Below are 12,331 nucleotides of genomic sequence, written 5' to 3'. Positions count from 1 at the left end.
GCACATTGGTGATATCAAAATCAGTGATAGCTGAGGTCATCCTATTAATGCATCAGTATCTCCAGTAGTGAACAGTTCAGTGTCTGAGAGATTGAGCTAGCCACTCCAATTTTAATTCCAAAGAGTATGATTTGAGATGCTTTTGGGAAGTGTGTTGTTCGAAGTACTCATCAGAAGCTTGCTGCACTGGAACAGCTCTGCTGAAGTAATGGCATTTAATTCCTGTGGAGCTCATACACATCATCACATATTTCTGAATTTGTTCAACTCGTGCTTGGGTCAGTTACATGACTGTACTCGTGCTGCAGTGAACTGACACATTTATTTAAACATCTCAAATTTATGGGAGTTCCTTATATGTTTATGTATTCTCATGTTTTGTTTGTGCCATACTATGTGTTATTTACTTTTGTTAGGTTTCATCTAACATTGTTAGATTTCATCTAACACAACAGACAACTTTTTGAAACTACATTACTTTTGTGATTTTTCTTAAATTTTTGGAAACCACTAGGGTAATTTAAACACTTTTGAATAACTCAGGATCTTATTTGTAAATGTAATGGATTGATATTTTTAGAAAAATCCTCGTAAATTAAATTCATGCAGATTTATATACATACAGGTCAGCTGGATGAGGTTCCCCAGATTTGAACTCACTCCATACTCAGTTTCTGTGTTTCCAAGTCACAACATTTTTACTCAGTAATGTGCTAGTGATAGTGGGTGGTTCAACAATTACCCTTTTGGTACTGAAGGCACACATTTGAAGTGTGAGTCGCTGAAATAATCGTGACTCATGACATTTGTCATTTAATCTGAAATATTATTAGTTTTGTTCACCAGTATCTTTAAGATTTTAATGAGTTCTCCAACTGTTAATGAGTTCTGTACACATTATTGTGGCTCCAGAGTTACCATAGACTCTCAAAGAGCTGAGGTAGAGGTCTATTATCTGTTTGGTACTAACAGCTGTCCCATAATTGCATGTTGAACCAAGGAGAATCTGTGTCAATAACACCATAGATCTGTAAGCCTATACCATTCATGCATAATTTCAGACACAGACACAGGCGTAATTTTGGGTAATTAGGTGGATAATGGTAGAGAAGGGTTGGACTTGGAAAAAGTAAATGCTTTCAGGAGTCAAGAGAATTGGCTTTGCAACTTGCCAGTAGCTTGTGGATTATGTCTCATGCTTTTAAAAGGCAATCTGTGCCATTGGTACTACCCTGTTGAATGAGCACATGTCCCTAACACTTGAACAAATGACAGAGGAATTGGCTGACTGATGATCTAAATGTATCCTACACTGTTCAACGTTTCCTCTAAAAACATCAGAGATGTACAGTCATTGTAATTTATTGTTCAGCACCCTGTGATGCCACAAGTTGTCTTTGTATGATGAACACCTGTGTCCAGCTCTCGTGGCCACCACATGCAGGAACAACCATCACTGATGTTAATGCAAAATCGGTACTCAACATTAAACATAATTTGATGCTATTTATTTCTCTGGTCCTCCCCACTCCCTTTCCACACTATGGGCTATGCACGGCGATGAGATTTTGGAGGAATCCCAGTTTTAAAAAATTAAAAAGATATATCCTGATCATCTTTGCCGACAATATTTATCTCTGTTTGCGTCAAAGTTGCTGTGCAGTCAGCAGTGGCTGCTTGTCTGATGTGCAGGAGTTAGTCTGTTTGTTACTGCCTTCCAGAAAAAAGACCATAACATGTTCTCCTTCCTCAAACTACTAGCACCCAGCGTAGATACACAACTGACACATCATGTCCAACTGCTGGACAGTTCTTCAGAAGGACCATCTAGTTACCCAGTGCCCATATGATCTCACTTTAACTCAGTTGCTTGCACAAATTTTCCTAGCACAATGTTCAGAACACCAGGTAACTGTTTCAACAAGTTAGTATGCAGTTTCTAATCCATCCACAACCTGATGACCTGAATCATTGTCTTTATTCCTCTCTATTAGTACCCCATACAAATACATTATTTAAATCTTAACTTCAGATATATTACTTTTTCGTTTATGACCAGTGTTCTTTCAAAGTACCAAGTATTTGAAAATATGTGTGAGAAGCTTGGGTGTTGACATAAAAGTCATGCAGGAAGCCTGTGACCGCTATGTAAACACTGCACACATCCTATATCACTGCTTTATTAAGTCACAAAAATCAGCAGATGTTTTGTTGTGAAAAACTGCATTTGTTGATGTGTTTCAAGCATAACCCATCATCGGAACATCATATGAAACATCATAATACAGAGTATTGTCACATACTTAAATTCTTGACGGTTGAGCACCAATATTGAGAAGGTAATTATATGGCACAAAGCTACATATTAAGGCATTTTTTACAATGTTCTGATGACGAGCTATTCCCATTCGTGTCAGTAAATATAATTTTCAACAAATGATATGTTGATTTTAGTGCTGTAGTAAAGCATGGCTGTTAACATGTTCTCAGAATGTCCATGTGAAAAGTCAGGAAAAATGATTCCGATTTCAGTGGTTGCATATGTCGTAACAAAAGACTGGCCTGTCTTTAGCAGATAACATCTCCAAAACATTTTGTGTTTGTGGGTAGAAATAAACAGAAAAAGGAATTGCAGTGAACACAACAATCCTTACAGAATTGTTCATTTTTCAGTGTGTCCTCTTTATTACATGCAGTGGGGATTGATTCTGATTCATGGACAGTTGTGCCAAGTTTTCTTTCTTTATGCTACAAAATGAAATTCATTATTTATTGTAGTTGCAATCTGTGACATGCTAGGATTGTTATACTGTGTACATTATTATCAGGCCTCATTGAAGCTGCAGTTTGGTAAGTGGTTTCCTTTTCCACATAATTGAAATATGCTATTATTATTATTATTATTATTATTATTATTATTATCTTAAAATAAGTAGAGCTGTCTGATTAAGTCTCACAGATGAGTAGCTCAGTTTATGAAGAGAAGAGACATTAATAACTATAACAAAGTAGCAGAATATTTTTCAAGACTTGCAAACCGAATAGAACATCATTCATTACTTTTTTACTTTTAATAATACTTTCAGCCTGCATGGCTGAGTGGCTTTCGTCTCTCTCTCTCTTTCTTGTTTCATGGAAAAATGAGTTTATTTGAATGATTTCAGCAGACAGAATTTTGGAGACTAATTTCATTATTTGTTGTAGCCGTCTGGATCACTCCAAGTTGTATCAATGGAATGAAAAATGGGATTGTTATACGGAAGTTCCAACAGATGAGGACAATGATGCTAATGAAAAAAGTGATGATACAATAGTTAATGAAGATGACAATGCCATTGATGAGACACCAGTCCTGCTAGTTAAAGAAGATAATGAAGATATTATGATTGATCCAAAGGAAGAAGGAGAATACGAAGGAGGAGAAGACGGATTAGCAGAAGATGGAATATCAGAAGATGAAATATCAGAGGACGGAATATCAGAGTACGGATTAGGCGAGAACGGATTAGGCGAGGACGAAGTAGAAGAGGAAGGAGGAGGAGAGGAAGGAGGAGGAGAGGATGATCTAGTAGAGGACGGTGCAGAAGAGGATGGTGTAGAAGAGGACGGCACAGGAGAGGATGGCATAGTAGCAGAAGACAGAGTTGTAGAGGACAGAGCAGTAGAAGATGAAGGAGGGGAAAATGCAGAAGGAAAAAATGGAGTATTAAATGATGTGCTTGCAAGTTTATCGAGTTGCTCTAGTACAGAGTCATTGAACAGTCTTCCTGCTCCATTTAAAACAGTGACAGATGTACAGGCAGAAGACAGTTGTGGGCATCAGGAGACTGATAGAATTTTGGAAGCAGGTAAGATTTTCACCTGTACATTTTGCTAAATATAATTTGCAAAATGCAGTGTGTAATCTTTAAACTTTACTTTTAGGCTCAGCAACAGAATGTATTGTACCAGAAGACGTAAATACAGAACAAGATTCTTTAATAAGCACGGATGCCAGTTTTATGACTGCAGAAAGTAGTTTTCAGGCTCAGGAATTAAGTTTTCTGAGTCCTGATGTTCCTACCATGCATGCAGGTGCCAATTCTCTGGTAGCAGTGGAAAAACGTGTCCTTCATGAAGGTGAGAAATTTACATGTATGCTGTTTCCTACATTTCTGAAATTTGTACTAATTGAGATAGTACATATACTTGAGAATATATGAAAACTGCTGATTACTGGCAAGACATGTTTTGGTATTATCTGTAACATTATGTGAGTCATGTCAAACAGTGAATTTGTATTATGCAAAGGTGCTTAAAAGACCAAGGTAACAGAGCATTTTTGAAGAAACTACATTCTGTGGCTCATGTACCAAAAATAAATAAATAAAAAGGAATGAGAGCAGGTAACCACTCTCCTATAGGTGAATTGTGGATGATCAAGGACAGACACTAGCAGTTGCACAATTAAGAGGACTTGGTGTTGGTTACAACCAGTAATTAGAGAGATACTAATGTATAACTGTAGAGAGAGAGTTTGTGTGTTTTCGGGTGATCCACAGAGGCATTCCTCCACGCTTCAGATAAGCAAATCAGCCTGTTCATTTTGCTTAGGAAGTAGTGCATGCCATGTCCATAACATTTTGTAAGCTGCGTGAATCTTCTAATCTCCATATTAGAATAGTGGTGTTTGGATTTAGTGAAACCAGGGTTAATGAGCCGAGGGATGGTCACTACTGCCAACTGTCTATAAGTGTAACCTCTGAGCATACTTCACCAATCACTGTTCTTTGCGATTGTGTGTCACACAGAGAAAAAGATTTTGGTTTAACTGCTCAAATATGAAAATGGGGCAAACTTCTACACAAAAATTCCATAAGGTATACTATTTATCAATAGGGTGGGATGAGACTGAATGGTTGTTGAGCCAGAGCACTCACTGAACCTCACTTATATTAGGCCTGCTCTGGTATGCAAGGCTTTGCTTGAGATGCAGTACAACCAGGGAGTACCAGTATGGACTAATCTTATAAGATCAGAGTTCAGAGTCATCTTGTCAACAGTATTACATAATAGTAACAGAATATAACTGGTTTTCCAGGATATACGTGTCATTAGAAATAGGGTAGAAGGTATCATTAATCAAAAAGCACTAGAAGATGCAGCGAGTAAGTTAAAATCGGTTAAAAAGTGCTGTAATTGTACTCTACTGACACATTGAAGGAAGTACCACATCCCATATGTTGCAAGACAGTGGAAAAGGGGAGGGGGGGGGGGGGGAGCACGACTGCCACCATACCCACATTCATTTTAGTTTACCAGAATACTTAATACAAGATTTCTTTCAGCTGAAGTATGTGCATACATTCCAAACCCATTATTCTTCTATAAATGTCAGTGTTTTGGCTATACTGAACTTTGGCATTTAATGGACAGGCTATGTTACTGAAAATGTGCTAAAGTTGGAACACCGTATAACTCTCCTGCCTGTTGCATTAACCATTCAGACGAGCACCCAGTGTGTAGTTGGAACTGCCTTGTCTGTGTTGAGGAGCAGTAGATAGAAGAAACCAAGTCAGCAGTATGAATACCATGTGGAGAACTAAAGAAATTGTACAATACATAACAGCCTTGTTATCAATCTTCCTGCTTTTTAAGAAGTTGGTCTTCAAAGCAAATTGAAGAACACAGACAGGTTGTTCTGGAACTGTTTCTAAATCATGTTCATTTATTTGCATGTGTAAAAGTGTACTTATTAAGCAAATGTCAAAGAAAGTAACGGCACTAATAAGCACCTCCAGTCCTCTTGTCACTGTAAGCTCTGGTCATGCTTCAGCAACCACCATGTGGCGCAGCAGTGGAACATGGTGTGTCAAAGGGAACAGGGATCTTGACTTGACCAACCAGATTGTGAGGATGGTAAAACAAACAAGTCAATCTCAAAGCATGCCATGTGCCGATGAGATGAACGGCTGTTAAGTTGAAACAATCGTTATCAGGCAACCTTTGGGGAACCTGCCCCACCTCAGTTGTATAGGGCTTACAGAGGCATGCAGGGCTCTGTGTAGGTGGACTTTCATTTCCCTAGCAGCTTGTTTGACTGAAATGGAACCCTTGAAATTTCCTCTTCTTCCTCCCAGTGCAATGGGTGAGTCACTGGTAGGCACCAACATCCAATCTCACCAGAGGGCTCATGTAACCATTCCTCCTGACTCAGGGATTATACAGAATTTTTCAGTCAATGCATGCTGCTGGTCAAGATGCGTTTTTTGATTGTGTGATGATAAGAGGGCAACTTTGAGGAGTTTTTGCCTTTTTATAGTAAAAAATATTTAGAGGGCATCGCAGATATGCTGAAATCAGTTAAATGATTATGTAATGGAACACTGTTGGTTGAAACCGCTAGTTCTCAACAACAAACCAACCGCCAGATAGCTAAATGCCTTGGAATATGCCATAGAAACAGAGCTCCACAACATCTTCAACTACAGCGAAGGTGTTGTGTAATGTAGATATCTGGCAGACATCCCCAAGGACGAATTGAAAGATGAGTGGGCTCAAGACGGGGTGGTTGATGTGCAAAATGTATTGGAAAAGGTGAATGAGGATCTCGTAAAATCTGACTCCTTCATCCTTACCTTCAGTAGTGAAGTTCCCAGAGCATATCAAGGCAAGTTTCCTTCGCCTAAGCATATGGCCCTGTGTCCCGAACCCAATGTGCTGTTTTAAATGCCACCGCTTTGGGCACACCACCTTAGGATATAAGGATGAAGCCACTTGGGACAAATGTGGCGTGGCTGCCCATGACGGAGTTGGTTACTCCCCTTCTCCAAAGTATGTAAATTGCTCTGGGGATCATTTTGTCTGGTACAGAGACTGTAATGTCTTCCTTGAAGAAAGGAATGTACACAAGATTGAAACATGAAAACACAGCCCATATGGTGAGTCCAAGAAGCTCTATAAGTCCTGCAGCCTCCCACATTGACTACATCTTTTGCATCGGCCCTTAAAAAGCGTATTTCAACAGACAGTGCTTCTACACAAATGGAGGTTGCTAGTGTCAGCACTAGTACCTGCGTATGTCAGTGCATTTGTCAAGTTGCAGTTGTTTCAGAACCAATAGCACTCCCAAGAACATCAGATAAAGCCACAGTTGGCACCATTGCAGAGCTCCCGGTACCTCCAAAGGTAGAGCCTGGTAAAAAATTTGGCACTGCCTCCACTGCTGCTGCAGTAGCTCCTGTAAAGCCCTCCCAGGCCAAAAGATCAAATGGAAAGCTTCCTCCGTGTGTGAAACCAGGCAGTTGAAGTCAGAACACATTTAAGTCATTGGACTTGACGGTTCTACTGCTCCTGTTTCAGAGCCGATGGACTGCGAGGTCTGCTCAGGGCAACCATCCTACCCCAAAACTGAGCCTCAATCTGTTGTGGGTTCCCCACCCCAGTGGAAAGAGAGGGTGAAAGTACGAACCCTGTGATAAATGGCTTTCATACTACAGTGGAGCATAAATGGGTTCAGGACTCATGTGAAGGAACTGAAAATTCTGGCACAGCCAATAGCATGTGCTTTCTGTTTACAGAAAACACATTTCAAAGCTACTGAGCCCTCTGTGCTTTGGGGCTATACCCTCCTCCAAAAGAATGACCTGACTGGGGAAAGAGCCAAGGGAGAGGTTGCTGTGTTTGTTAGTAACATACACCACTCCTCTGCTCTCTCCTTGGTTACTGACCTACAGGCAGTAGCCGTTGCTGTTTGCTCCCTGTATTTACCTCCTCAGAATGCAATAGGCTCTGATGCTCACAGGCCTTATTGCACAACTCCCCTGCCTGTTTCTCCTACTGGGTGGTTTCAGCGCCCATAATATATTACAGGGCTTAGGGGTCGAGTCTTGCAGACCCTCATGATGTCTCAGGAGCTGTGCATCTTCAGTAGAGGCAGTCCCACTCATTTCTCGGCTGCTATTGGATCATCTTCAGCCATTGACTGCTCTTTCTGCTCTCCAGCACTTGCAGACTCAGCACAGTGGGAAGCAACTGACCACTTCCCATTGTTGAACTGTCTGCTGGTTGGAGGATTGGTCGAACAGAAGCCACCTTAATGGATGGTCAGCAGGGTTAAGTGGACACTGTTCAGTCAGGTGGGTGTGTCTGAACACAGCGTCCAGGAATAGGTGGACCACACCACATGAGTGATCTATCTTAGGAGGCAACCTGTACTTTGGTGGACTAATGAGTGCCATTCAGCAATCCACGACAGGCTTGCAGCTCTTCAACAGTTTAAATGCCACCCAACAACAGACAACCTCACAGCCTTTTGAGTCATGAGAGCCAAGGCTCAACGTGTAATTAGTGAGAGCAAAAAAAGCTCATGGCAAGCATTCCTTGACTCTTGTCAACCATTCCACTTGTTCTACAAAAGTATGGGAAGCCATCTGGAGGACCAGTAAACACAGTTGATTTCCAGTAGCAACAGTGCTAAAACAGAGGTGTCTCCAAGCAATGCCCAGAGACATTGCTCAGATGATGGCAGATGGAGATGGGTGCAGCCAATGCCAGCCAGGTTATACAATGTTTCATCACTACTGTGCGACTGCAGAGAGGAGCAAGTTTCACTCCAGATCCCACAATTCTGAGTCTTGGTAGTGCCCTTTCTCCATGTGCTTGCTGGAATTGGCACTGCCAGAGACTCATGATACTGTACCCAGTCCTAACCAAAAACAGTATTGCATGCTTCAACATTTGCCGGCAGTGTCAAAGGAAATCCTTGAATGTTTTAAACTGCTATGGCATACAGATCATTTCTCAGACTCGTGGGGAGAGGAATTTTTGATACCTCCCCTCAAACTAGGAGTGGACCGCACATGTTCTGGAGTATCGCTTTAGCAAGCTGTGTAGGAAAGACACTGGTGCAAATGATTAACCATTGTCTGGTCTGGTTGTTAGAGACCAGGCAACTCCTTAGCTACTCTCAGTGTGGATTCTGTAGATTTTGATACACTGTTGACAACCTGATCTTGCTAGAGGCAGCTATTCAGCAAACTTTCATATGTCAACATCACTGTCTCAGTGTTTTCTTCGACATAAGTAAGGTGTATAATACTACTTGGAGTCACAGTATTCTAGAGCAACTTCATCAACAGGATTTTCATGGCCACTTCCCCATCTTCATACGATCTTTCCTATCTAAGTGTTTTATTAGGTCCCACGTTGGTGACACACTGTCAGATCATTTTGAGCACGAGAATGGTGTCCCTCAGGGAAGTGTTATAAGTGTTACCCTCTTTGCCATAGCCATAAACAGTATCACGTCTATGGTACAGTGCTCCTTATTTGTGGATGATTTTGCGCTTTTCTGTTTCTCCTCCAGTGCTGCAACAGCAACTCATCCGTTGCAGCTTACAGTGCTGAGTTTAGAGGAGTGGGCTGTGAAGACAGGTTTTCAGTTTTCTCAAGATAAGTTTGTTTGTTCATTTTAATCAGTCTCATTGTATTTTTAATTTACCTGACTTGCATTTGAGGGATACCATTCTACATTTTAAAGGCTCAGTGAGGTTTCTGGGCCTCATTTTTGGCTCCAAATTGTTGTGGTTACCACACCTGTGAGACTTGAAAGCCAAAACCCAGAAGGCATTAAATATCATAAAATGCCTTAGCCACTGATCTTGGGAAACAGACAGGGTGTGTCTGCTCAAGTTTTAAAGGGCTTTCATGTGTCCATGCCTCGACCATGGGTGCACACTGTATGGGTCAGCGAGGCCTTCCTACCTGAACATTATTGACTTTTTCCATCATAGGGGGTTAGGTCAGCCAGTGGGGCTTACAGGACCAGCCCCATACCCAGTGTCCGTGCCGAGGCCAGGGAACTGACACTTACCATGTGACGGAAACTCCTCATAGTGCATCAAGGTATATAAGTTCCTCATAGCTCCAACTAAACATGCAAATCATACTGTTGCTCGCCCATTTCTGGAATGCCTTTTCTCCAATCATAAATGAGCAACAATACCATTTAGGACACATGTGCAGCATGTGCTGGAGTCTCTTGATGTGGAGCACACACAACCCCATATCCAGGGCTTTAACCATCTGCCACGCAGGTCACTGCAGAGGTCCCAGAATAATTTTAGATTTGGTGCAGTACAGTAGAGATTGCAGTCCTGCATATGTTTTTAATACATTATTTTATGATATTTTAACTGAGCACCACAACTCCACAGCTGTATTTACACATGGGTCCATATGGGGGAACTCAATTGGTTTCTCTGTTGTGTTTCCTAATCATGTCCTCGAGGTCTGACTGCCTTAAGACTTTCTTTCCTCAACATAGAATTATATGCGATCTTGGCAGGCACTGGAACAGGTGAGATGTGATTGGAGTGCTACAGTCCTTGTCAGTACTGACTCTCTGAGTGCCCTTCACTCTCTACAGTACTTGTACCCACAGATAAAGTAGTCCAGAATATCCAGGATGCCCTCTTCCAACTACAACAGCTGAGGAAGGAGGTGTCTTTCTGCTGGGTACCAGGGCACACGGGTATTGTGGGGAATGAGAAGGTGGATATAGCAAGCAAGGAGTCATGTTGTGACGCTCAGTAATTTCAGTGTGCAATCACCTTTTTGCTGAGGTACAGAGCCATGCGTTGATGGGAAGACAAGTGACTGGAAGTGACAGATAATAAGCTGCTTCATATGAAACCCACTACACAGCCGTCACATGCCACCTTCCAGCCACGAATATGGGATGATGTTTTCCTCATTAATCTTCGCATATGCCACAGTTGTCTTACACATGGCTTCTCGCTCCGGTGAGAGGACCCTCCACTGTCAGGTGCATGCAGTGTACAGATCACTGTGTGCTACATCTAACTGGACTGTGTTTTATTTTTGGACCCGAGGGCAATGACCGAATTGCCAACAGATCTGCCCTGTATTTTAAGTGACACTGAAATGAATGTGGTTAAAGTTTTAAGGCTTTGTGGTCTGTCCAACTTGTTTCCAAAACTTTAAGGGAGATATTCTTAATGTGTTCACATGGTTACTGGCTCACCCATGGTTTTTTTTTTTTTTTGTAAGTGGTAAGCCAGTCACATTTCCCTGTGCCATTGTTGTTATTTCCTCTTTTGTTTTACTTCTATTTTCATCCCAGGTGTAGTACCTTTCAGTATATCTCCTTTGTTTTGCGGCATGTGATATGTAGTAATTGTGTGTGTCTATGCAAGTGAGGTAGGAGTGAGTGAGAAAATGTAAGAGTGAGTGATTGTGCCCACCTTTTTAACTCTTTTCCCTTTCTTTGTTTCCTTAAATACTTGTAAGGGTGCTGATAACATCGCCACTGAGCACCTGTAGGCCGCCGCCGCCGCCGCCACCACCACCACCACCATCACAAAAACTACTACTACTACTACTACTACTACTACTACTACTACTACCACCACCACCTAATGGTGCAATCAAGAAGAAATGAGATTTGATACGTAGTTCATGGGATATCATGCATCAGAGTCAAAGTGTAACAATGTTTTCGAAGACTATTGAGCAAATAAGGCAGAAGGCATAGACAACATTCTTTTGGAATTTCTAAAGTAATTGGGGGGGAAGTGACAACTATTCAAGCTAGTTTGCAAAATCAATGAGACAGGGCACAGATCATTGGATTTTTGGAAAAATATCAAAAACAAGAATAATATTCAGGAAAAAGAAAAGCAAATTAAGGATCTGTTCAGAAAGTCAGTTCAGCATTAGGAAAGGTGTAGACACCAGAGAGGCAGTTGTGACATTGCACTTGATAATGGAAGCAAAATTTAAAAAAAAAAAAATAAATAAAATAAAATCAACTTGTTCATAGGATTTATCGACCTAGTTAAAGCTTTCGACAGTGTAAAGTGGTGAAAGATGTTTGAAATTCTCAGGAAAATATGTGTAAGGTCAAGAGAAAGACAGGTAATATACAACATGCACAGCAAGCAAGAGAGAAAAATAAGAAAGAAAGACCAGAAATGAATTGCTTGGATTAGAGAGCGTGTGAGACAAGGATTTAGCCATTCGCCCCAACTGTTCAATCTGTACATCAAAGAAGCAATGGTGGAAATAAAAGAAATTGTCAGGAGAAGGATTAAAATTCAGGGTGAAAAGGTGTATAAGATTTGCTTATTGTTATGCTCAGTGACAATAAAGAAGATTTGCAGGACTTCCTAAATGGAATGAACAGTCTATCGAGTTCTCACTATGGCTTGAAGGTAAATAGAAGAAGACAAGTAATGAGGAGTAGTAGAAATGAGGTTAGCAATAAACTCAACATCAAAATGGGGGGCTACAAAGCAGATGAAGTGAAGGAATTCTGGTACCTAGGAAA

The 12,331-nt window shown here is 41.1% G+C and overlaps 1 protein-coding gene across 1 annotated transcript in view; it reads left to right on the top strand.

Moving 5' to 3' along the window:
* LOC124721367 overlaps positions 1-12,331 on the top strand; it is a 289,081-nt gene that overhangs the window by 259,773 nt on the left and 16,977 nt on the right. The window contains exons 19-20 of the mRNA XM_047246301.1: positions 3,205-3,848; positions 3,925-4,119. Of these exons, the coding sequence (XP_047102257.1) occupies positions 3,205-3,848; positions 3,925-4,119 (839 nt within the window). The remainder of the gene's footprint in view (positions 1-3,204; positions 3,849-3,924; positions 4,120-12,331) is intronic.

The sequence above is a fragment of the Schistocerca piceifrons genome, chromosome X (assembly GCF_021461385.2).
Source record: "Schistocerca piceifrons isolate TAMUIC-IGC-003096 chromosome X, iqSchPice1.1, whole genome shotgun sequence".
Lineage (NCBI taxonomy): Eukaryota > Metazoa > Arthropoda > Insecta > Orthoptera > Acrididae > Schistocerca > Schistocerca piceifrons.
This window is presented reverse-complemented; position numbering and strand designations above follow the sequence as displayed.